Raw genomic sequence first — 27,069 nt, forward strand, 5'->3', positions numbered from 1 at the left:
TTTATGTGTTGATTTCTTTTTAAGTGCAATTTTATTAATCAAAGCTTTCCTAATGCCATCTTTAAAAAGATGGGTTGTTAATTTTACTCTTTAAATGCTTTTAAACATTTTTTCTTTCGAACTTTATTACTTTTTTTCATGATATATGTATTTTTAACAAGGACAATTATAACAATAAAAAGCTTAGCTTAAAAAAACAATAGCTTTTTAATCAGAGGTAATTAATAGGACATCAATTTAAGATTGATTAAAACAATATAAATTCAAAATTACTCAGTTACTCTAATGGTATGTTCGTAAATCCGACTTAAAGAGATGTCAGCTGCTATAGAAGATAGCACCTAACATCTTTCCAAATGATTAAGCTTTCATAGTCATTGTATTTTTTACTGTTAAAAAGAACAGTAGTGAGGCATACCTGATCAGTGAAGATGTTATCAAACTTCTGTCTGGGCTGAGTGGCAAGACCAACCAAGAATTTGTCTAGGGCGCCAGGTTTGTACATCAACTCTGGGTTGAAGAAGGTCTTGGACAAGGGGATTCTCATGGCAACCTTTCTGTCATAGTGAACCTCTTCAACGAGACTAAAATAGATAGATAGTTAGAGAGTAAAACGATTCAAATCTAGATAATTAATATGATTTATGGAAGGAGGGGACATTAAACTGTAAATTACACTTGAACCAAAAGTATTAAAACCAAATTATCTTATGCACTAGCTCAAAATCTTTTTTTTTATTGAATCTTTATTGGTTGGTACTAAGGTTATGACATGAGGTACAGACCAATATTATAGAAAAACTTCACTGTTACCAAATGTATTGACTTACTCGAAAATGCCTTGGATAAGAGTGTGACCAAATCTGAAAGCAGCTGTAGCGAATCCGTTAATGATAGTGGGGTTCACCTAATAATAAAGAAAAAAAATAATAATAAGGGATTAAATTATATGTAGAGGTACATCTTTTTTCTTATATTACATAGTTCCTAAAATTTAAGTTTAAAAAAAGATTATCTAGTTTCAATTATTTTGTAATTTTGCTTTTTAAGTTTATGATGCTGTTCTATGGGTGGATTTTCATTTTAGTTATATCTAGTTAAATTTTTCTGTTTGTTTATCCATTGCCTCTTTATCTGTCTTTCTATCTCTTTATTTGTCTTATTACCTGTATCTGTATTTCTGTATATCCATCCATCTATGTACCACCCGTCTATTAGTCTCTCTATCTGCTCATCCATTTGTCTATCCATATATCTATTATCCGTCTCTGTATCTATCTATCTCGTACCTTGTTATTATATCTCTTGCTATATCCATACTGGACAGGTAAGATATCAAGCTGGGCCATATAGTCAGTTCCAAGGACAAGGGGTAACCATTCGTTGTAGGTGATGTGCTGAAATAATAAATTTTGTAAAGCGCTGGAAACTTCATGTACGACGTCTAAAAAGGAGGGATGAGATGATGAGTTAAAAAGGAAACCCCTAAAAAGCGATGGATAATAGACATATTTTTCTGACGTCACATATGACACTTTCCAGCGCTTTAATTTTTATATTTTTACCTGTATTCTAGCTTCTTCTATAGTAAAAATACTACATTTATTTTTCATTAATTATAAGTAAGAAATTTATTGAAAAATTTCTTTTGTAAGAACGAAATATCTCTGCTTTTTTATAACAATGATTTCTTTATATTGCCTTTATTGCAATTTTTGTATTGCATTTGCCAAATAAACAATTGCTGATACATTAAGACAAGAATAAAAATTTTGGGTGAGGAATTTCGAATTAGAATTTATAAGTTACTAAGACTTTCTGATTATGGACTTTTTTTGTTACAACGGTTTATGAGATTTTACTGGATAACACCTGAATGAACAATAGGTTCTATAGCAGCAAAGCCTTTTAAAAATGTAGAAACCCTTTGATAGTGACCATAACAAAATACGTCTAGAGTAGCTACGTTCCAAAAATAATATCACTAATTCTTCAGCTGTAAAAACAATTTGTGTGAAAATAATTGAAGTCATCTCGATTTGCCAACATCACTTTTTATTAAAGATAGTGAGAACAAACAATTATGCCCTGGTTATTCTTAGCAAGTTTGAAATTTCAATGGTCATAATTCCATAACCTAACCAAAAATTAACGCGATATACCAGTTTTCTTTTTAAAAATTTAGTATTAATAAAAAAAATACTAATACTGAAGATTTGTACCAACCAAACAGGATTTAATACAAGTAGCCAAAGGTTTTAAGCCAACAAATTATGGACTTGTTTTTAATTTTTGGGTACCAATATTATTTAGAGTTCAATGTCCCCTACCTCCCTGAGTTGTACAGAACCTTTGTTCTCAGTCTGTTTAGCAAAATTTTTGAGTTATAATGATCAATGTTTACATTTACTAATGATCTGTAAAACTTAGAAAAATCAAATCAAGCATTTGCTTTAAACCTTCAAGTGTTTTATATCAATTTACTTAATATAGGTTAGGTTAAGTTTGGTACATGGAAGCCCCGTTGTGTTTTCATCCCCTAATCCCCCTTTTATTAAAAAAAACAGCAAGTAAAGAGGGTTGAAAGAGGGTGTTATACTGTTATAATTAGCCAACTAATTGGATAAATGTACATTAACACTGATAAATTTGATTTATAACTTATTATTGACTAAGACCTTAATTTGCCTCAGATCTCTTTCACGTTCAAAAATTCAATTTTTAAAAAATTTTGTATCTTGTACTAAAATTGAACAAAAAAAAGTCATAAATCAACAGCCCAGTTATTTTTAACAAGGAAATAATATTCATTAAAGCAAAATAAAATATTTTTAAAATTGATTTATGTCAATATGAAAATATTATAACTATCGCTTTGAAACCGATTAAAATCCGGTTCTCAGTCATACTGAAAATTATTTATAGCATCGTATCATATACAGTTTTCTACGAATAAAAAATGTACAATCATAATATTAAACCCAGTTTTGTTAGCCCGTGCATATCGGGTCTAACAAAACTGGTTTTAACTTTATAATTGTACATTTTTATGTCAGCGGAAATCTGTATATAATACGATGCGATAAATAACTATTCTATCGCTCAACTAAAAAAATCTTCAATCGAGCTTGATCGATAGAGGCATACGTCCTATTGACAAATAAACATACAGACCATGAAATATATATTATAGATTCGCTTGTTATAACTGTGTTAAAAGATAGAGAAACTATGACAAATTACTTTTTACTTGATTTATGTCATTTTTAGTTATTCTATTTAATTCACAGGAGATAAAGGGATAGACCAATACATAAAAAAAAGGATAAAAATAACATATGTTATAAAAACTCAGAGATTTTAAGTGAAAAAATAATGAACGTTACAATAATGCACATCCTCAATATATATACAAAATTACCCCTTCTGCAAATTAAAACTTTAGGTTTGCAAGTATAGACACTGCTAGTTTGAAGCCAGAAATCAAAATTCATTACGCAAAAGAATATAATGTGTGTAATTTTTTTATTAAGAGGAATGCATAAAACATATTTCATTGTTCTTTCCCCGTTTCCGTGAAATCTTTCATCATTATATAATTATCTAATTAAATCAAGATTTATTAGTTTTTTTCATGGTTTATAGAAGCAAAGCTATTTTATACAAAAGTTTATCCGCCTGTTCTAACAAAACGGATAGAATTTTCTTATTATTTGACAGTTTTTGTTAAAGGGAGTGTGAACGTAAAAATTTTTCATCTGATTATCAAATCTTAACATTTACTAAGCACATTTCACTACACTGATCAACCTAAAATGTCCTATTCACAAAAATATCCAGAAATAATGCCTTGATTTTATGGTATTTTGAGAGGGAAAAAGGAAAAAACAGGAAAAATCTGAACGTTTTTGTTTCATATAATGTTTGTAGGGATATTTAACTTGTCATATATAGTTGAAACAATTTACTTACTGTTAAGGATTTATTTTATGCTATAAAATTGCCAATTCGTTTTTTTATAACATAGTAATTAGGTAATAAAGACATATATTAAATTCGTATTATTGACTAAATAAATACCTCACTGTCTACAAAGGGTTGAATCTCATAGGTTATATAAAATAATAATATCCTTTTTTATTGTGTTGAACAATAAATAACCCACTTTGGAGAATTAGTTTACACTTTTATCAGACTGTTTATAAAGAAATATTGCATCTTTATTATTTACAAATTTGTAATTAAAGGTGGGCGAGAGATGGGCCATTTAAAGTTAATTGGATACTAATAAAAAACCTGTTTCTGGCTTTGTTATTGTATTTGGTTTTCAATAAAAAAAATATTGCTTATTTTATCAATTTCTAAGAAACTATACATTGGATTAAAGCAAGGATTATGTTAAAAGTCAGCTTAACTGTTGGGAAAAATCTAGAACTATGTGAAAAAGTTTAATTTTAGCTATAATGGGAGAAAAAAGCAATTTAATGCACATTTTATATAATACGGAAAATTTCTTCCTTTCCCCGTACCTTATAAAAATCGTCGGAAAAAGCCGTTTTTTAAGCAAACAAAAGCGCGTTTTGCTCTATCTGTGAGATATTATGAATGAGATAATGTTAAGATTTGATATTAAGATGAGAAAAATTTACGTTCACAGTCCCTTTAAATTATGATTTGTTCAATATGTTGGTTGTTAATCTAATTCCACATAGTTTTCTCATGTTATACAATAACATATACGAACAAGAAGAAAGGGGACAATGAGCAGTTTAATACACTAGTCCCCAAAGATTTATATAAACGTTTTCTTATTCATTGGCTTAACAACTTTCAATTAATTTTGATTGGTTGATTCATTTGATTTCATTTTGATTGTATCATCATTGAAGATTTGTATTAATTTATCGGCCTTTGTCTTATCCCTTTATATTCCTGATATACTAAGTAAATTTAATTATCATTTAAAAACAGAAATGAAGTAAGGACACTTTGAGGTGTTGTAATAAAATGCGCCTCTAATAATGGGCTAATATGATAAATAAACTGAATTGAATGGAACAGTAATGTGTAGCTGTAAATGAAATAATCCAATTATTATGGAAATGTTTTCTATCAATCAAATTTATCAAATGTCATAAGCATTGGAATTATAGGTACTGTTAGTTTCAACACTCAATAAATTGTAGACCAATTAATCCTTATATGTATAAAATAAAAGTCTGTATGTGTGTAGCGAAGGGTCTCGCTAACCGATTAGATTATATGGTTCTCCTTTACGGAACAGCGTCTTAAAGGTCCAGGGATGGTTTATAACAGATTAAACAAGGACAAGTATGTCAATAAGTATTCTATCAATAGGCGTAGCCGCTAGTCCAAATGAAAGAAGAAGAAATTGTCTGTTTGATGGTCTGGATTCAAAGATCTTGTTAAACACAAGATCAATGTGGTTATCCTGAATTAAATAAACTAAGAAAAAACATTAATGTAAATTTAAGATAAATAGGCTACACTAAAACTTTTCTTTACTTTTGAAAATATTTGCTAAATCTTTTTTGTTACTGTTGAAAAAGGGTGGAGTTTTCAGTATAGTCCAGTTTAAATAAGTCAAAGTACATGGTATTACGCGCTAAAAACGCTCACGCACGTTATCTTGTGCGCATATAATAAACATAATTATGTACTAACCACACACAAATTAGCATTGGATATTCTAAAATTGAAATATTTTTAAAAGAAACGTTTTTGTGATGCATATATATCCTATTTTATAAAGTAGTAAGTTTTTTTTGTCTGAGTCTTCATATTTCAATAAATACGGAATTGTTTGAGTTCTCCTTTTCAAGGAAGCTTCACATAAGTCCCGAGATGGTATTATTTTTTTATTTTTAGATTTCAACCTTTGAGTTGTTTTGAGCAATTTTTCTCCCCCCTTCCTATCCCTTATAGTACAAATCATATGGATGCTAGGGTCGCATCCGCAAGTAATTCATATACTTTATTTGACGTTAGACAATTTTTTTGGTATACAAATAATTATCAATTAATAATGTATTTACTGTTGATTAACCTTTTATGATGTACAGCATAAGTAAGTAGCTGCGTCAATAAAAATGTTGCATAACTCTTTTCATTTGCCTAAACATCTGACGACATAGAGAAATAACAGACAACAGGGGCGTGGTTACATGTTTTTTAAAGACCACAAATCAATATATGTACAATCATACATTAACAGTTTGGTCTAAAAGGTCAAATTACCACTAAGACAAAATATATGTCTATATATGAATCATATTTGGCAATAGTAAGGTTTACAAACAGATTTATTGGTAATAACTGCTTAACTGATAAATTTGTTTATTGATAAACTCTAAAAATTTAATGAGGCATCCGTTAACAATTCATGTCAAATGATTTATTGACATTACCTAGTTAAAGGTTTTTATCTATGGACAAAAATATCCTTGTTTGCTAATAAACAAACCGTTTTCTATTTACGAGCCCTTTACTGTTAAGAAGGCATTATCAATTCAAATCTGAGAATAGATTCTGATTGTAATAAATTGGGTCATAAATTTTCCTTCTATTTGAATTGAACTAATAGTTGTAAGTGTAATAATTCTTTTTTTTAACACAACATAACTGAAATTTTAAGGTTGTTCTTAAAAGTAAACAAAATAAACAAACCCAAACAAAACAAAATCTGGATCATGGAAAGAAAACGAAATAGCGGATTTTGTAGTATTTTCAAAGTAGCTTTTGATAGGCTTTTTAAAGTTAGGTTAGGTAAATGTTAATGATTGCACCGCAGGGTTAGAGCCACCCGCAGTGTCTAGAAATAGGAGAAAAGGGTACTGTGAAAATACGACGAATTCTGCTACTTCGTTTTCTTTCCATGACCTATGAAGAGCTATCTGTTTAGCAGTTAGCGAGATCCTTTGGTACAGACATCTTTTTACTTTATTATAAGGATATTTACCTGGTATTCGGCAACTGTGATTTTTCTGGCCTCCTGGTAAAGTCTCTCGTCATCCCAGTAGGGGTTCAAGTACTTCAATTCTTTGGCAACTCTGAAAACAACAAAACTATTAGGTTTTAAATATTCCCGCAGGGTTTAATTTGCAAATATTTTTAAAGTTGTAACAATAATTCATGGATATCTTTAATAAGAAGTGATATATTTGTTGCTATAACATCACATAAATAAGATAAATATCTTTATTATAAAGGGACCGTAAAGATTTGCTGAAAGAAATCTGTAGCAAATTCATTAAATTTGTAAAATTCATAGCACTCATATGGAAATATTAGTTCTTTAATTAAAAAAAAAACAAAAAATTAAAAATATATTACAACTGTATAATTTGTGTAAAAATACATAATAAACATTAAACTAATTAAAAGACATAAAAATTAAATTATATTCCATTGTTTTTACAAAAATGTATGTTGCCACTTTATGAAAACTATTTTAAATGCACTTTTTTAGTAGCAAACCTACATTTTACTTCATGGATGTCCTCCGTCTCTTTAAATTCGCAGTCTATAGTCACTACACATCTATCTTAATCTGCATAGACGCAAATACGCTTACAGCAAAGATAAAAAATGTTGTAAGGTTATATGTTCAAAATTAGTCAATTACAATTTGAAAGCTCTTACTGATCATAACTAGATTTTAATTTAACCCTTTCTGAAAATAGTTATAAACCTTCCATAGACCTATAAGTAACTTCACTGTAATAGAAAACCAAATCGGTTAGCATAGACATCCTGTAACTATCATTTAAGGATCACTATCTTCTACTGCTGCACTAATTTTGGACAAATGTATCCTTGTTATAGCTATGAACATTAAAGCGATCACGGATTTAAAATGCATAGAAGCCAGTTTGTTCTGATTTTAATGTTTGATTACAAAAAAAATTTATGGTGATAATAGCTGTAAAAATCTTTTTGATTGTTATAATAACTTTTAAAATTACATTAATTTTCTCTTATTTCAAATTATATCTTAGTTTTTTTCAAGCAGTTAAAACATTTAGCTGAAAATCAAATTTACAGATTTAACAAATAAACAAGGATGACAACATCCATTAAAGCGAAGCACTGAAACGGTAGGCCAAACGGACATTAACACTTGTATAGTGTCATAACTAAATAATCAGAATATAAATGTATAAGAGTCGAAGCAAAATTGTATTTAAATTTGTTGAAAAACTGCTTAATACAGAATAATGTTTATGGACATACTTACATTTTTAGGACATGATTATAGAGTTACTTCGCCTATAATATTGTACTTTGTTGTCCTAGGAATCAGTATACCAAAAATCAGATCAATCGGATTATTAGATCACATAAAAATTTGTTGTTAAAAAAGTAAAAAAATCAACATGCTTAAAATCAATAGGACAATCCTAACATGCCTAAATTAACGAAAAAAACTATCTGTTACGGACGTACGGACGGACCGACCCTAATTAAAGAAAATATTCGCTTTAAAAAATTGTGCAAAAAAAATTGTATCTGGCCACCGAAATTGCAAATCTGATTTTAGTGCAAATTTTACAAGATAAAACACTTTTGGCTTTGAGCGGCTTTTCTTTCACTAATATTTAAATGGGCATTAAGACGTTTTATTTGTGAGATATAAAAAGACAAAAACACAAAAAAAATGTCTTATAAATCATAAGATTTTAACCTTTTGGCATTGTTTTAAAATGTACAAAAAAAGTCATTTTGACTGGAAAACTCTAGTTCAGATGAACTGTTAATTTTTAAGCTTTTTAAACTATGTAATTAAAGATATCTAACAACAAAAGAATCCATTCAATGAATTTTTTTCAATGCAATGATAACTTTCGATGAATAGTAAGGTAGCTGATTACAAATAAGTTTAAGGGATATATCAATAAAAGATAACATATTCTTCATAATCAAAAATACATTTTTTACTAAAGAACATTTGTGTTCTTTTCTAAATGGGAAAAATAATAATATGTATAATTTATCATCCCTGCCAAAACTATGAACACACACATTTGAGTCAAAACCGCTTCCTAATTGTGGGTGGAGTTGGCCATCGCACAGATAAATGTATGCAGTCACTTCCGCACATTTAAGTTGTTTAGAGTGCCAATAAAAAATGACGTTATACAATACAATTGACCAATATAGCCCAAAACAAAGATTAAATTACAAAAGGTATGTTAATATACATTTCAATTGACCAATGGAAGGCCAGTTTGATGTATTTTTTTATAGGTACTATAAAAAGCTTCCTATTATCATATTTGCATTATAATCTCAATAAATCAAAAATCAAAGACCAAGTAAATTATATACTGGATGCTCTTGGGTTTAGCTTTTTTTTTAAATCAGCAATCTATCTTGAACAGTAGCTGAAAAAATTATGTTTTCCCCTAAACTTCAAAACTTAGCAAACAGAAGGATTAGTGATTAGTAAAGAGATAATTTGCGGTATTAATGATTTGATAATGTGAAACACATGCGGAAGTGAATACACTCCCACACAAAAATAAGTTAAGCAGGGGGGTTAAGATTTAGGATGTGTTTATGGAAATTTAGAATTTTAACCAGATACATGAAGAATGGGGATGGATACCCCCTAGAGGTTCCATTAACACCCACCTCGGGCCTCTAGCCATATAACTCAACCTAGCCTAACCTAATTGTAAAAAAAAAATTTATTGTGGGGGAGGGGTTGGGGTATATAAATTTGCAAATTTGCAAAAAAAAAATCTAAGATGATAACGCCCACCCATCTGTTGTCTGTATTACTCCCCCCCCCCCCCCCTCCCTTGATTTTGATACAAGCACAATTTATTAGGACTTCCATACAAAGGTTTTTAATTGAAAGAGCTAGTTGTCTGGAGGGTGTTGACAAACCCTGTTGGTTGATAAGAGCTAATGACGATATACTAATATATATAAAATCTAATCTAATGATCCTATTTTTTAAGCTAACACATCAAGAGAAATATAAAATCATGTACTATTGAGATTGAAAAACATATGAAATTGCCATTAACATTTCTTAGAAGGTAGCTTTTTAATAACTAGGATTAATCCATTCGGTCGTCTGTGAACAATACTTTAGAGCACAGTTTATATTCTTAAGAATATCTACAGTCACTAAGCAGTATACCAGAGATACCTAGTTAGTTACACACACAAGCTTGCTATAAAGATTAGTTAATATTACATTTGAATAAGGTTTAACAATTTATATTTCTAGAATATTGTTAGCTGGCCCTAATGGACATTTTTGTCCTTGTTTTTAATATTGATTTTGACAAGCACCTGGTTGGAAATTTAATATTTATTTGGCTCTCCAAATATAATTCAATTACAATTTACAATTTGTAAGATTTTAATTAAAATCTACCAAAATTTGTGATTCCACTGTTATAAGGAATTGAATTAAATGCTTTATTGATATAGGTTAAAGAGTTTTATTTTTGCAAAATTGCAATTAACTATAGAATTATATTAGATTGATTTTCATTTTATTTTCAAATGAACTTTTCAACTTAGCGTGATAAAGAGTTATGCCTATTTTAGGATACAAAAACCAATCATTTTTAATTTCACAATTGAAGTCACGCACAAGACATAACAGAAGTATATACAATTCTAAAATTCTACATCTGAACCAAGACGGAAAGTCTTTTCTTAAAGTAAAAAAGTGAATTATAAAAACCAATTTGGTTGTTCTAAAAGTAATTTTTTGATAAAATATTGTACACCCACACTTTAATGGCTAATTGAACAAATCAAGGATATAGATACAAAGATATCACACTATGGACTAGATAAAAATAAAATGGATAAAATCGTTTTAATTGGCATCGCGCACAATTAAAAGTGTTTGAAATTATTACTTCACAACTAATAAAATTATGAATTTAATTTATAAAGCACAAATATGAAGGTAAACTTATCTTTACATATATTTACCGATGCTGCCCCTTATATTTTTTAACTTCTAATACTTATCTTTAGATAAATATTCTATTAGAACAAAATAACCAAATTGGCCACAGTGAATTTTATAGGTAGTTTGTTTTATTGAACAACCAGAAGAATTAAACGTAGTAGATTAATAGATGTTTCGTATAATTAGATTTAAGACATAAGGGTAGAAAGGTCTAAAATATCTATGTGTATACTTTCCTACTTTATTATTCAAATATCAACGTAAATGAAGGATCTGATTTGGTTAGGTTAAGTTCTGGTTAGCAAAGCCCTGAGGTTTCTTAAAATCATAAAGAAGGGTTCTATATTAGGTTGTAAAACGCTCTAGATATTTCTATCGAAATAAAAAAAAGTATTAGCATATACATGCATACATGCAAAAGCTATTTAACAACGCCCAGTTTTAAAACTGGATAAATCTTACTAGTAGAACAAATTTAGATTGCTAAAAAAAATATTTTTTTATCATATTAAAAAATTGAAAATTTTGTTTTTACTTCAGAAATTTTTGTTTGGATTCTTTTTATATAAATTTTAAGGTATTTTATTACTAAGAGAAAAAAAAGGAATATCCAAAACTAAAATATTATAAAGTATTACAGTTCAATTTATCTCTAATATTCAAATTTAGCACATTTGCTTATCATGTATCTATCATAAGCAGTCATTAAAATTCTAATATTCATAATTTCAGTATATTATATCTTCTTATGAATAAGATACATATCTTGTATATAAAGACAGAATATATGTACGTAGGTAATTTTCAAGTCTACAACAATAGACAAATAAAGCTAGATGGCTTTTAATATTAGTAATATAGAGATACTCATTAACAATCATTCTTTAATATCTATATGCAATTTCAATAGTTTATGTCGACTTTATGGCTGATATATCGACATACAATTATTACAATTACAATTATGTCGTCATGAAAAAACTACACGACCTAGGAAAGTTTTGTCAACATATTTGATTTGTGGGACAATCTAAAAACCTCAATTAGATATAAAATGACAAATATACCACCCAGTGTACGTGAACATGGATTCGATGCAGAATGCCAACCCATGAAATTGGCAAAATTTCAAACTAGCAGCATGTACCACAAAAGTTGGAAGGATAGGGCTAGCTGAGTTATAACCTCAGAAATATCATTCACCGCTTGACCAGTATGGTTCTCCTTTACAGATAAGCTTCTTATAGGTCCCGGAAAGGTGTATTGACTATTTTGATCTACTCCACCCTCCTAAAAGAAATCCTCTTGATGAGGCTTTTTATCTATCCCTTATCCATTCTTTTCCTGGCATATAGTTAGTGAAGTGCATTAAAGTAGGAAATATTCACAGGTCGCTTACATCTAATGTAATCATTTGGTTAATTAAATATTATTTGGATTATTATAGAGTTTCTTACATTATACCTATTGTTATAGGAATTAATTTCTTAATTATTCATTTAATCAAAACAATTATATCAAGCTACTAAGTTAAAGTTTTAAATGAAAAATTTCTGACAAAGATGAAGGAGTTGCTCTGCTTTCAAAACTATACTTGTTTGAAATCTTCATCAAAGCTTTGAACTTGTTAGGACGATTCTAACCAGTCAAAATAAAAGATTAGAGCTACAGACGCACGGTTTATTCATAAATGTAGAAAAGCTTTGGTTTAAAAAAAATCTCTGGTTTAAGACAACTTTATGCATGGCGAAGTGTGATTTGGCTTGCGAAAATGAACATGATATAAGCAGAAGTAAATTGTGCTGTATAGCTAGGAATTTAGATGTATATCTGTCAGAGTAGGATGGATACACTCTAAATAATTATTCTTCACAATACAAATTTTGACTCATCCCTTTGGAAAGAGGATGGGGCGTTCCAAGTCTAAGATTCAATGAAAACAGTGATGCTATCAGTTGAAGTTGACTTAAATCCATACATATGGAATTTGAAATTTGATTTAAATGTTTAATTATAATTTAAAAATTTTATAAGATGAAATGAAAGAATTGTGAAGAAAATTTTTAATGATCAGAATATTTTTTTACAGTGTCTAAAAACATTTTATATGCAAGTATATACATAATGATGTATATGATTGCATTTCTTTTACATTCTGATGAAAGATTAAATATGTTCAATATAGGTAATGTATACTTTTAAACGTACATACACAGGGAAAGGGAATTTGAATAGTGGAGCTGACACTTAATGTAGGTATCTGCAATATCTCTCTGTAATGACTACAGTCTTATAAGATCTATAGAAATTTTACTGTTTTAAAGTTTACTATTCTTATTTCATCTGAAAGGAGTAATAACATTGTCTTTGACTCTCGTAATTGTCCTTTTTTATTATAAAAAAAGGAGTGACTTAACATAAAAAAACATAAAAAACATAAAAAAAAAAAGGAGTGACGCTCATTATCCTTGAGGTCCCTGGAAAATACATAAAATATAAAGATAAATATACCAATATGATATGGAACTATATTATCAACATCCAACAAAAAGTCTTTTCATTATGATAATCCCCCACCAAAAAAATATATTACATGTGCCCTATAGCAGGAAGGGAGAAGATATTGGGCTGTTTATTACATTATTTCCCAAAGTTTTATAATAACGTTTTCTTATTCGTTGGCTTACAAACTTTGAGGACTTTTATTGAATTTTATTTGCTTTGTCCATTAAGTAATGTGTCAAAATTTGTTAACTACTTATTATAATCTACAGAAGGGTATATATCCTTGGGGATGTACATCAATTTATCGACCATTGCCTTTTCCCTTTAGATCACTGGCCTACTAGAGTTTTTTTAGATTAAGAATAAAGAAAGGGGAGGGGAATGACCAGTACATATTCATTTTGTAAGATTGTCCGTATATTAGGTATACACATATCTATTTAGCTTTAAGCCATACAAGCGCGGATGCAAAAATAGATATATACTGTAGAGAATCGTATATGTGGAACTAACATTTTATGTTTAGTCACATATTTAAGTAATTCTACATAAAATTGTAGTCATTCATCAGTGTGTAGAATGTGGGTTTTAACAGCCCCCCTTACAGTTGAAATTGGGAACTCCTTTCTTCTCCTCTTTTTCATTACCGCAAGGTTTACATCCCCTGGAAAAACCCTTTGCACGCCACTAAATTCATGCCTTTAGAATTCGTGTCGATACTGTGTCAGCTACGATCACATTTATTACATTTTTGATGCCATTGGAATTATATAATTATGTGTCATCGTTGAAATGTCAGTATTAACCTCATCTATATATTTACTACATAAACATTCAACATACAGACTAATTTATGAAATTTTACGGTATTTTTGAGGGTTATATGAATCGAATTGCAATAAAAGAATGGCTGCTAAGTTAATACCTATCTATTACATTAAAATGCACAAATGTAAAAGATAGCTAGAAATATTATTTTTACTTGCGTATTTATCTATAATACAAAGTAGAACGATGTCTGTCCGTCTGTCTGTCCGTCCGTCCCTTAAGATCTCGGTAACCACTGAACCGATCGGATTCTACTCTTTAGGGTATCTACCTATTGGTCCTGTGGTGGTTTTAAGCTATTTTCTTGGGGGGTGGGACACCCCAAACCCCCCCAAAAACAAAAAAAATCCCCCCCATTTTTTTTTTTTTTTTTTTTTTTTTTTTGTAAGAAATATCCTTGGTCCTTTGTAGATTTCCTTTGTGGAATATTTCCTTTGTAGAAGATTTCCTTGGTCCTTCTTATTATTTTTTTTTACAAATTTCACCTTACACTTTTTTACCATCTCTTGGGGCAAAGCCCCTAGAGACTAGGGGCGAAGCCGCTAGTTGTAAATAAAGGATAGTAATATTGCACTCAAAAATCAAATAATTTACCTATATTTTTGGTCATAAAATGCTTTTTATTCTATTAGTGTATTTCATATTTCTCATTGTTCATTTAAATGCAAAAGGATTTTTTCAACCATTTACAATTTGTTTTAAGAACTAAATCAATTCAAAGATAATGATAAAATTCATAATTATTAATCATGCTTCTTTGAATACTAGAATATTGCTTTATTGGAAAAGAAAACGCCTTTAATCAAGGATAACAACATCCATAAATTGCAAGAAAGGAGTTGATAGTTTTATAACCACGTTTATCTTATTCGATGACTCAAAAACTTTAGGCAATCATTATTATGCATTTCTGAATAAATACACTAGTTTTACGAAAGTAACTACAGACAAATATGATAGTAAGAAATTTTGCTCCTGAAACATAATTAGATAGGCAATGACAGAGCAAATTAGTAATCAATGCAAAATGATCCAAGAAATTTGATCAGCAGAAACAAAAACGATTGTCTTATAATATTTTGAGAAGCAATTCTATTCTACAATTTGTTTAATCATCTTTCTGCCTGACACTTTTCTTTTTATATTACTGTTTTTCCATTTCATAGAAATAAAAGTTTAATATTTTTACAAATTGTATGTTAATTACATTTTAAAGATTATTTTTAGGATCATAATATTACTTTGTAAAGCCCCTTTAACATTTTGGAAATCATGTACTTTGTACGGGCGAGAAAGAAATCGGGTAAGTGGCTAATTCAGGGTCTGATTTTATACAGTATATATTTTGTACAAATATGGGTTTCTCGAGTTTAACAAATATTTTTAAGGTGTATTTACTAATATTTACCAAATTTATTTATTCAACTGTTAGAAACAGACTTTTAGGATTATTTGGAAGTTTACTTTTAAAACTTGCATACATCTTAAGACTAACGTGTATCTCTCACTAGAAATCGATTTTGTTTAAATTTAAATGGAACAAAGAAATGTTTATTTTGTTTGAAACCTACTCAATATTGGGTGTGTGGGATTCCAAGGAATTTTTAAGATTTATACTGCGTTGACTCTCATATTTGTGAAATTTTTTAAAGAACAATGCCATTTAAACTTATAGGAGCAAAGCTAAATATATGGATATAGTATTTAAAAATATAGAACTAGTTTATAGACAGCAATACATATTTAATCAGTCACTTTCGAACTTAATTTGCTCATCATAAAGGATATGTTGATGATATATTGATGTACAAAATACAAATGCCAGAATTAAATCTTATCTTCCAATGATAGGAGAAAGACAAATAAATTCATAAAAAGCTGAAATTTGCTTTGACATTTATAAATTTTTGGGTATTTAAACTGTCATTTTTCTTTTTCATGATATGTAAAAGAAATCAATTTTTTTATGAGAAATATAATTTTTTTGTAAAGCAAATATTCTATAAATGGGGTATGTATGTATGACGGTTCGACTGACAGCCCTTACATTTTTAAAAATTGATTAGGTATAAAAGATATAGCTACCATTCTTTATGCTAATCTAAACCCACAAGAGTAATTTAAGAGCTGGGTTTACCCATGTTAAAATGATATTTATGAATAATGTAAAGATACAACTTTTACCAAGGGCAATTTGGATTCACTTTAGTTGAATTGTGCGACAAGCCAAAGATTAAAGTTAAGGTCCAGGGGAAACTTTAAAGATGTCTGGGTTAGTTTTAGGCAGATTAAAATCCAAACCCTTGCCCAATGGATGCAATTTCTCTAGAGGTTAGGGGTACAGATAGTAATGATATGGTCTTGGAAAAGACTGGTCTGAAAAGTTGTTTTTAACGGATATTTCATATGCTTCTCTGGATATACATATATGGCTCTTTTTATTGGTAAATAAACCCTTAAAGACTAGGGGCTTTATCTAAATACCAAGAAAATGATATTTATGAATGTGAATCGTTTAAAGTTTGAGAATTTGATTAATAAAAGAACAATAATTGCCTAAGAGAAATAAAAGTAATTATTTCTATCAAGAAATATTGAAATAGAAGCACAATTAAACAATAGTAATTCTAAATTCCACATTTGTTTAAGTAGCAATTAACAGCAAGGCTTAAGTCTCCAATATATATACATAGCCACACCTTTAAATATGACTATATTAAGATATTAAGAAGCGCACCAATTATTTTTATTCAAAAACATTCTTTTATATTACAATTTTTTGCTTTCAAAAGTTACATAAAAAAACACTGATCGAAAAGTGTCATTCTTGGGCAGTTTTACTTATACAAGAGGAGCATAAAATTAAAAGTAAAACCGTTTGGTCAATGTTAGAAGAGACTGGCAGAGTTTTAGATTTCCCCGTAGGTGCGAAAATTTGGTATTAAAAAAAATGAAACATGGGGGTAGAGTTTCGTAGTCTATACAATTACGTTATGAGATTTATTTCAAAAGTTGTGGTAAAGTTATGTTAAAAACCGAACAATATTTTTAATATTACATTTGGTAATTTTTGCTTATATAAGAAAAAAGCATTAGGTTTTAAGTTGCGTAGTTAATTCAAAAATAAAATTCAAATAAGTTGACAACCATGACAAATATAAAAAAGTTTTTGGCATCTCTGTCAAGGTGTTTTGAATAAAGGTAGATGTTATCTTTTATTGTTAAGTTTAAAGTCATCTATATTCAGCTTTCCCTCCCTTCAGTAATTTCATGAATAAAACAAGGATGACAACATCCATAAGTAGCGAAGCACAAAAAATTGTGGATGGGAATACGTAGAAGTAGATTTAAAGTGTATTTATTAAAATCAAGAATAGATTTATTGGAGATAATAAACACGAAACCTTGTTTTATTTTGTATGATGAAGACGGTTAAAGTAAATTACATACTAGATGCACATAACAATGGGGGGAAAAAATTTGAAACTGTTAATGCAAAAAAGTTTTAAAATTGCACCAAAAATACCAAAGATATGGAAAAATATGTCAAACATATAAAAATAGCCAAAAACCTGATAAAAGGCAGTTTGGCCGCCATTGTTTCTTTTCTTAAAACACCAGAAATTTAATGTAAATATCTTTAACTGAAAAATTTTTGAAAAATTGGACTATAAACACCAAAGATATGGGTAAAAATGTGATAAATACAAAAATAGCCAAAAACCTGGAAAAGGGCAGTCTGACCGTCACTGTTGTTTTCTTCAAACGACAGGAAATTTAATTTTGATATCTTTAACTGAAAAAATTTCGAAAATCGGACCATAAACACCAAAGATATGGGGAAAAATGTGAAAAATATAAAAATAGCCAAAAACCTGCAAAAAGGCAGTTTGGCCGTCACTGATGTTTTCTTCAAATGACGAGAAATTTAATTTTGATATCTTTAACTGAAAAAATTTTGATAATCGGACCATAAACACCAAAGATATGGGGAAAAATTGGAAAATATAAAAAATAGCCTAAAACCTGCTAAAAAGCAGTCCGACCGCCATTGATGTTTTATAGTTAATTGTGCTCCTTATTCATGGGAATGTTGTCAAAAAATTTCAGCTATTTATCTTTTATAGGAGCCGAGAAAATCACGTTTCCCCAATTCATTAATTACGGACGGACGGACAGACGGACGGACGGACGGACGGACAGACGGACGGACGGACGGACATTGTGAATTATAGAGTAGCTTCGCTACTAAAAATAAGTAAATTAGTGAAATATCAAGATTTTTTTCTATATTTTGGTTCTTTCTATATAGTGATATGAATCAAGGATTTTAAGGAAAAAGCGGTGGAACATAAATTGATATACGTCCCCAATGTTGATAAACAAAATGATCCCTTTAGTATTTAATTATTTGTTAAAATATTGGAACAAACCAATCAAAATTCAATTATAGTTTATTACCCAAAGTTTATGAGCCAAAGAATAAAATAGTTACAAAACTTTGGGTACCAGTGTAATTAACAGCCCACGTCACCTTCCTCCCTGGATATGAAACCACAAAGCTCCTATTTCCAAGTTTCAATTATAACAAACATTATTCTATTCAAATATGTTAAAAACAAATATTTTTTATCTATTTTTTTGTTGCTTTTTTATACCTTTTTTCGCAACACGTTCTAAGCCCTGATAATTTTACTGATTATGAATTTAATATTTTTGGGGCTTGTCAAGTCATTCTATTTGGAAAGAGAAAATTATTAATAATAACAAACGTATAAACTTATGAACAAAACTTTCCTACCCTTATAAGACTTGATATTCAAACTAATATTTTTGTCAGCATTTCATCGACTGATTGAAGTGGTCATGAATGAATAATATTAAATGGCCATTATCAAAATAAAACCATTGTTTATTATCACATATACCGCTGGAATTATTAAAGCATTGGATAAAAGTAATCATATCTTACACGTTATCGACCTAAAGATAAATTATGTTTTCATTTTAGTTTTCTTTAATAGAGGGAAAGGTCAATGAACGAAATATTCATATTCCCCCATTTCTTCAATGTGAAAGTCTACTACAGTTGGAAAATATCGGACTAAAAGAAAGAGCTGAAGATTTTTCTATCCGTCCTGAAATTCAAAGCCACTAAAAATATATAAAAAAACGATACTGTTTTTCTAATTCGTTCAATTTTCCTATCAAAAAAAAAAATTTCCAAATTTATATAGGTAGAAAAAAAAACATTATGTATCAAACAGCTCTTAGAAGATATTTTTTTGATAAACTGGATAAAATTTTATCATTTATACATTTTAGCATAAAAACTTAAATCTAAGAGATTCCATTAAAGTATAAAGTGTGTAAAAAAATAGTTTGATTCATTATATGATAAGTCTTATGTCAGTATTAGACTTGTTCATTATTTTTATACTTTTCATTTTTTTGTATAGATCAAAAGACCTATAAATAAAAGAAAAAACTTAATTTGATCCCAAGTTTAATAATTTATAATTTGTGTGGGATCGGGGTTAAAGGGTGGTGTTAACTTTCCCATCATAATTTGAATTGGCCTTTAAATCCCCCCCTCCCTCATCTGTCAAATGTCTGTGTACGTTACTGGTAAAAAAATGGGCTAAATTTCATATATTTTATTATAAGAGCCTCTATATCACTGAAAAGTTAAGAACTGAAAACTGCACCAGCCTACTTGTATGAAAACAGTAATGTTGTATGATTTATTAGGAAGTAACAGCATCTTTTATACAATACATCATTTACTCTTCCAACAATAACACTAATCTTATGAACATTATTTAGCTAATTTTACAAGTAAAGTAGTACATACATTCAAATAGATTTCTTAATTTTTTATTTATATTCAAACAAAAAATCTGGTAAAAACATTAGAGGTTTATTTTCCATAAATGTAAAAACTACAGTTTTAGAATAACTCCTTTAGTAGTGCAATACAACTCTTTGAAGTCATTAAATTATCTAATTTTTCACATACCACACAGTAAATGATAAAATGAGAAAGAGATTTTATTTTATTTATTTTCTCTATATCATTAAAAAAAGGTCAGGAAATAGAAAAAAAAAACAGATTTTCGTTGAGATATTTATATTTAACGCTAGCGAATCTTTTTAATGTGTGTCCGGTCTCTGTAAGTCTTAGCAGTCGCTCTTTCATGTTGTATATGTTAACAAAGCACAACGCTCTTAATGATTTCTAACAAACACAAATCGCTTACAGCATTTGTCATTTAAACTTGAATTTACAGAACTTTCCTGATAAAATCTAAATTGATTCTGTATTACAATTTCTTATTTTATCTAAACAATTTACTATCTTTATTTAGATAGTTATCTTATTTTAGAAGTTTCTAATATAAGCCCAAGAAATAAAATGAAAGAACTTAATATTATTTCTTTAAAAAAATTATTAGCATGAAAAAGACCTTTTCAAGGACGCGCCTGTTGGGGTAACCCAACCTAAATTGGTTGTATTTAAGCGTATGATTGATGTAGGATAAAATGTGGTGTGTGCACTCAATTCCGTAAATATACCCATCACATTATCAAATTATTTAACCGCATATTATTACAACGGCACAAACTGTCTTTTTCCCAGTGAGAGAGGGTACAATTAGCTGTTTATTACACTATATTATAACGTTTTTGTTCGTTGGGGAATTTTGATTGGTTGGTTTATCAAGTTAAGTGTTCAAACGTTTCAACCACTAGTGTTTTAATCTATAGAAGATATAATTTTGTGCATTACCATTACGGATATAACTGTACATGAACTTATAAGCTATTTTCTGATCCCTTTAGATCTCTGTTTTTTTTCTCTTACATTACTTACATAATTAAACAGTGCTTGATATTTAATTGATGCCTGGATGTGTTTATGAGAATATGTGGAAGTGACGACACACCAAATGATGTATTTTAGCATAAAGCTTCTCTAATGTTTAAATAAAATTGATTACACTATTGAAAGTTTAAGAAACAATGGAATCTAATAAATTATCCTGAAAAGTGTTGCTACTACAAAGCACAAGAAAAGTTTTTATTAACAAAATGATATTTTTTTTAATTTACTTATTTTAGACTTTATTTAAACTTAAAAACATAAATGTTTGATAACAATATAGTAAAAAAATATTTATCTGCTTAAATTATGTAACATTTGTGTTATTTTTCCCCTGAATGGAGGATCAATGGAAACTGCCACAAAATTTCCCTAGATTATACACAGACACTACATGATTCAAATATCTCAACAATAATGTCTTCTCTTTCGTTTTGAAAAATTTAGTTAATATTAAAATTAAATTACAATTTTTACATGTTGCAAAAATATAGCAAAAAAATTATAAACTGTACAGTTACTGTACACAATAAAAGGTCACTTTAAGCATTATTAATGTCTAAAGAAAACCAACAGTAATAAAGTATCTCAACTACTCTGGATTTACCCATGAAATTGACTTTTACTGGCCAAGTGAATGAAATACAATAGCCAACTCAGAGCTGTTCTGGCCTAATATATAAAGCGTTTAAGAATTAATTGTTTATTCTATTGTATAGAATCCATCAAAGATAAAAAAAAGGGGTTTAGTTAAAATCAGAAATAAACAGATAAATAACTTTTCTAATTTTCTGCATTAAAAATAGGATTCTTCTTTTCATAAATAAGAAAAATTGTTTAATTTTGACAAAAATAATTCTTTTAAAAATAAATTTTCATATTCTTTATCGATTTACAATTAAATTTTTTACTTTAAAAAATCAAAACATGTTGTCTCAATGTCCATTATTGTGGAAAACTTGGAGGCAGAAAGTTTTTTTTAATATATGCACAATTCTAAATAATAATTCTTTTTTGAAGAAGAGTATTAATACATAAAATTTATAGAAAATTTTTAAAAATAGAAAATGAATGATAAACATTTGAATGAGACATCTAAAAAATTAAATAAAGAAACATGTAAACCTCATCAGATAAAATCTAAAGAATTTGTGAGAATCATCATAAGCTTGAAAAAGAAAAGTAGCTCACATACAATCTATAATACAAAGTAGCTTGATGTCTGTCCGTCTGTCCGTCTGTCCGTCTGTCTGTCCCTTAAGATCTCGGTAACCACTGAACCGATTGGATTCTACTCTTCAGGGTATATACCTACTGGTCCTGTGGTGGTTTTAGGCTATTTTCTTGGGGGGTGGGACACCCCCAACCCCCCCAAAAAACAAAAAATACCCCCCTATTTTTTTTTTTTTTTTTTTTTTTTTTTGCAGAAGATTTCCTAGGTCCTTTATTTCTTTTTTGCAGAAGATTTCCTAGGTCCTTTATTTTTTTTTTGCAGAAGATTTCCTAGGTCCTTTTACGAATTTCACCTCAATTTTTTTTTGATCACCTCTTGGGGCAAAGCCCCTAGAGGCTAGGGGCGAAGCCGCTAGTGGATATAAAAAGTAGATCTTTTATGTCATTTTATTGAATAAGACTAGATAGCTGACAAAATATCTACATGACCAAGTGACATCATAAGCTTACTTCGACTATATACTATTGAATATAAGAGGCCATGCCTGACATTTTATCGACATAATGACATAATGTTGACATAACGACAAATATATAACCATATAATAATTAAACTGTTGTATCCATTTATCTTGAATCCAATATTACGCAGACACAAGTTGAAAACCATAACTTTAGGGTGAGATAAAATTTGATAACCTTTTTTTTCATCAATTCATTTACTTTTCTATTCATTCCAAAATTTTAAGAAAAATCTTCCAGTTTGCGATTGGCCCATCAACACCCTCCATTAAAAAAAAAACTCTGTTGGATTTTTTTTGTTCAGTAGGTTAGAGAAAAGTTAAGCAGAGCCCCATATGGTTAAGGATCCTCAAAAAATATAAAAAATCTTGGAAGCGGGAAAAGGTTAGAGATGATTAACTGGTTAATAGAGGGATTCGACCCCAAATATGCTTTTTAAAAATGTGTTTTCCCTCAAAGTCCTTATCGAGCACTAAACCCCCAACCCTCTTTAAAAATCATACAATTCTCAAAAATTTTCCTTTACTTTGTTGTCTATAAATAAACTTTGCCCCTCCCATAGAAATGGAAATAAAATACTAAATAAACAAAAAGCCCACATTTCTCTTATTTCTTTGTATTTTTCTTGAGTCTATGAATTTTTGGCACAAGTTATGTTTTTTTTAAATTTATAACAAGATACAATTTATGATATTTCATTTTTAATATGGATAATTCATCTTTACATAAAGCAGAATTTTTAAATTTAAAAAATACTTTAGACAAGGTAAAATAATTTATTTGTACTACTTTTTCTATTTAGATGTTCTACGTGTGTAATATGATAAACATTGCGTACGAGCCTATTTTAGTTTATCCGGATCTTGACATTAATGCCTCCAATACTGTCTAATACAGTGCAGTGGCACAGGTTATCATTATATCTTTTGACAGAATTAAACCTGAGACTCGAATCTACGCTACCCTATCTGTCTGGTATTGGAATAAATCATTGTATTGGCAGGTTCTATGCCAGTCTTATGTCAATCACATTTTCCTACCTGTTGTGTTCTCTGACCCAGACAGTGTGGAAAGCGGTCAGACCAGGCTGCTCGTTGGAACGGCTGTCACCTGAATAAACAAGAATAAGTTAAAAGTGAGAATTAATAGGGGACAATGGCCTGTTTATTACATTAGTCCTCAAACTTTTATGATAACGTTTTTGTATGTGTTGACTTAACAACTTTGGGGAGTTTAGTGTATTTTGATTGGTTGATTCATTAAGTTGAGTGTACAAACGTTTCGACCACTAATTTTAATCTACAGAATTTGATTTATCATCATAGGATATGAACATCAATTTATCATTTGCATTTTCAAAATTCGGTATATTCTTTATAGCTCTCGGGTTTAGGGTATTTTATATTAAAATTAAAATCTTGGGAATGGATTTATGCTTTTAGTATACAAACAGACAGAGTAACTTAAATAGTATATTTGCTACCAAAAAGAAAGGACAGAAGAATTTGAAACTACAAAGAAAATGCATCTAGCTATTTTTATATCAAAAATACTTTTGGAAGCAAATTTAAACATTGAATTGCATACTAATGATATTAATCTATTTCTCTTCGCATTTTTGCATATAGCAAGGACGGTCTTGTTTGAAAATAGCGATACATAACAAATTTTTTTATGATGATGTAATTTAGACCACCCTTTAACCTATGTAGGGTTCCCTAAAAATAATTATTTTAATTGGTTCAGTAGTTTAAATATCTAAATAGACACATTTTAAATACTTTAAATCTCTCATTAAAGACTTTAACAAATTTAAAACAGAAGGAAAGAAACACACATTACTATGTAATTGTAGAGTAGCTTGGCATCTAAAAATGGCTAGTACAGTCCTCAGTGCAATTTCTTTTTCTTGTCAAAATTCTTTTCTTATCCTAAGACTTTTTAGAATTGGAACAAATTTTCAGTGATTATATTCCTGTATTGTTTGTGTATATTTCTAGTTTCAACTCTTTTCCTTAATCATTTTCTCATTAAAAAAACACTTTTTCATATTAATCATTTGTTTAAGAATATGTTTTTAAAACACAATTTGTATTAGTTATGATGATTTTAATCATTGAATTAAACCGATAAATGTTTGTTTCTTTCCCTGGTAGCTACATTCTAGAAGGTCTGCAGAAAAAAAATTCAAATGGGTTTGTCAAAGCTAAACATGGCATAACAAAAATCATATTATATAAGTTTAAAGATTCAAATCTAAAAGACAATAATTGTGCGTTTTGTACAGTTCTTTTTTAGAAAAACAATTGTTGATGAATGAAACCAATACTAAGTTTGAATGCGAGAAATTTAGCATCAAATAAAATTAATAGGCTAATTATTTTTGGAATCAAATGTAGGCAGATAATTTCCTTTCATGTTATTTAAATATAAAAATATAACCTATTGCTTCTTTGTTTTAAATATTTATATCTGATAATATTTAAATTTCTCTACTTTAAAAGTGTATTTTAAGAAGATAATTTCTTTACCTTGGGAATGAGCTTTGCTTTTCTAAAACATTTTATTCTTGTTTTATTAGAAAATGTATTTAGATGTATGTATAAATAAGTTAGTGTAGCAATTATGACAGATTCTAATCAACATAGCTGTCCAAATTTTTTACGCCTGTATAGCTTTTTAACCCATTGGAAACAAGTCATCTAATTTAAGAAACCCCAGACAATAACGTCCAATTGTAGGGTGTTATCACTTATTTAAAGAAAAAAGTAAAAAAAATACATATACTCTTTGTCTTATTGAGTATTTACATACAAATACGATGTTTGTTTGAATGTATTTAGAGACATCATTTGCCATTTTCAGCCAATCATTCTCAAAGGGCATAAAAAGTGTAAGTATGGCATATATTTGCAGCAAGCAGCGCATCACAAATGTGCACGTGCGTGCGCGTTTGTGCATTCGTTATATGCTCGTGTGTGTGTCTGTTAGTAAGTGTCTTTTTGTGTTTATTAAAAGTACACTCTTGTACTAAAATGACCAATTAAACAAATAAAAAGAAAAATAATGTCCATGAAAAATAATAATAAAATAAAATAAAATAAAATAAAAATAATAATAACGCCAATTTTTTAAAGGTTTACGGACGTATGTAGGGAAGCATCCTCTATATAATTATAGAGTAACTACAATTATAAAATAATGTTATAATTTAAGGATAAACTAAAATGAGATAGCAGAGTTACTATTCACTTAATCGTCTAGGCACATGTGTCCTGATGAGAATTGCAACGCAAAATTTGGCGCGCAGTTGAGACTAGATTTTCGCGCACATACCATACTAAATGTTACAGGCAGACAGACAGACAAATAGATAAATAGATAGATATACAGGCGTTTATATATGTATTAAATGCATTTCTAGGTGTATCTATAATAGGTAACCCGCGACCGTGGCTCAACACGTAGCGCATCCGCTCGTCGTCGGGAAGGTGATAGGTTCGAATCTCGGTCCGACACCGCGTCATAACTAAAGACGTTAAAAATGGTTCCCACTGCTACTATGTCAGATGCGCGACGTAAATAGTCAGAGTGGGGGAAGGCCTTAGCCCAAAAAAAGGCGCAACTCGTTACCATGCACAGTTTGGACTTCTCAGACAAAGGTCGTGCATATCAGAGAGTTGGTTGTCTGATGGGCGAATGGACGCTTTACACCGCAATCATAAGCTTTTAAGGACAAATACTAAATAATATCTTAAGTTAAGTTTTCCTAAATCTTTGTTCTATTGATAATAAACACAGACAATCACACGTTCAGGCTGTTATATTTTTTTTCTTACAAAAATAATCTTTATATTTATATGGAAGCAGCGCTACTTATGAAGCACAAAACTGTAGATTGTTATTAATTAGCAAAGCGCAGAATGAAGGACAGATATTAAACAATTTTTATCCATTTAAATCATGCATTATTGTTTTTTAGAACACGTACTGTTGAATATTCAAAATGTAGAGAGCTTTTTTATATATAATAAAAGTAGCATTGATTTTCATCATTTATGCTTTCTAAAAAATAATGGGCTTAAATCCAAAGAGGAGGCATAATGCACACAAACATAAAAATAAGTCAAATTGATTAAAATTTCTTAATATCTGAATATTCATACCTGATCCTATAATAATAATTTGTGTACTT

The 27,069-nt window shown here is 29.1% G+C and overlaps 1 protein-coding gene across 1 annotated transcript in view; it reads right to left on the bottom strand.

Moving 5' to 3' along the window:
- LOC145325306 (immunomodulatory peroxidase-like) overlaps positions 1 to 27,069 on the bottom strand; it is a 119,469-nt gene that overhangs the window by 28,261 nt on the left and 64,139 nt on the right. Inside the window, exons 11-15 of the mRNA XM_080168245.1 lie at positions 23,915 to 23,984; positions 6,980 to 7,070; positions 1,290 to 1,397; positions 831 to 907; positions 419 to 584 (exon numbers count right to left, since the gene is read on the bottom strand). Of these exons, the coding sequence (XP_080024371.1) occupies positions 419 to 584; positions 831 to 907; positions 1,290 to 1,397; positions 6,980 to 7,070; positions 23,915 to 23,984 (512 nt within the window). The remainder of the gene's footprint in view (positions 1 to 418; positions 585 to 830; positions 908 to 1,289; positions 1,398 to 6,979; positions 7,071 to 23,914; positions 23,985 to 27,069) is intronic.

This window comes from Acartia tonsa, chromosome 8 (genome assembly GCF_053477335.1).
Source record: "Acartia tonsa isolate MP-2025a chromosome 8, ASM5347733v1, whole genome shotgun sequence".
Taxonomy (NCBI): Eukaryota; Metazoa; Arthropoda; class Copepoda; order Calanoida; family Acartiidae; genus Acartia; species Acartia tonsa.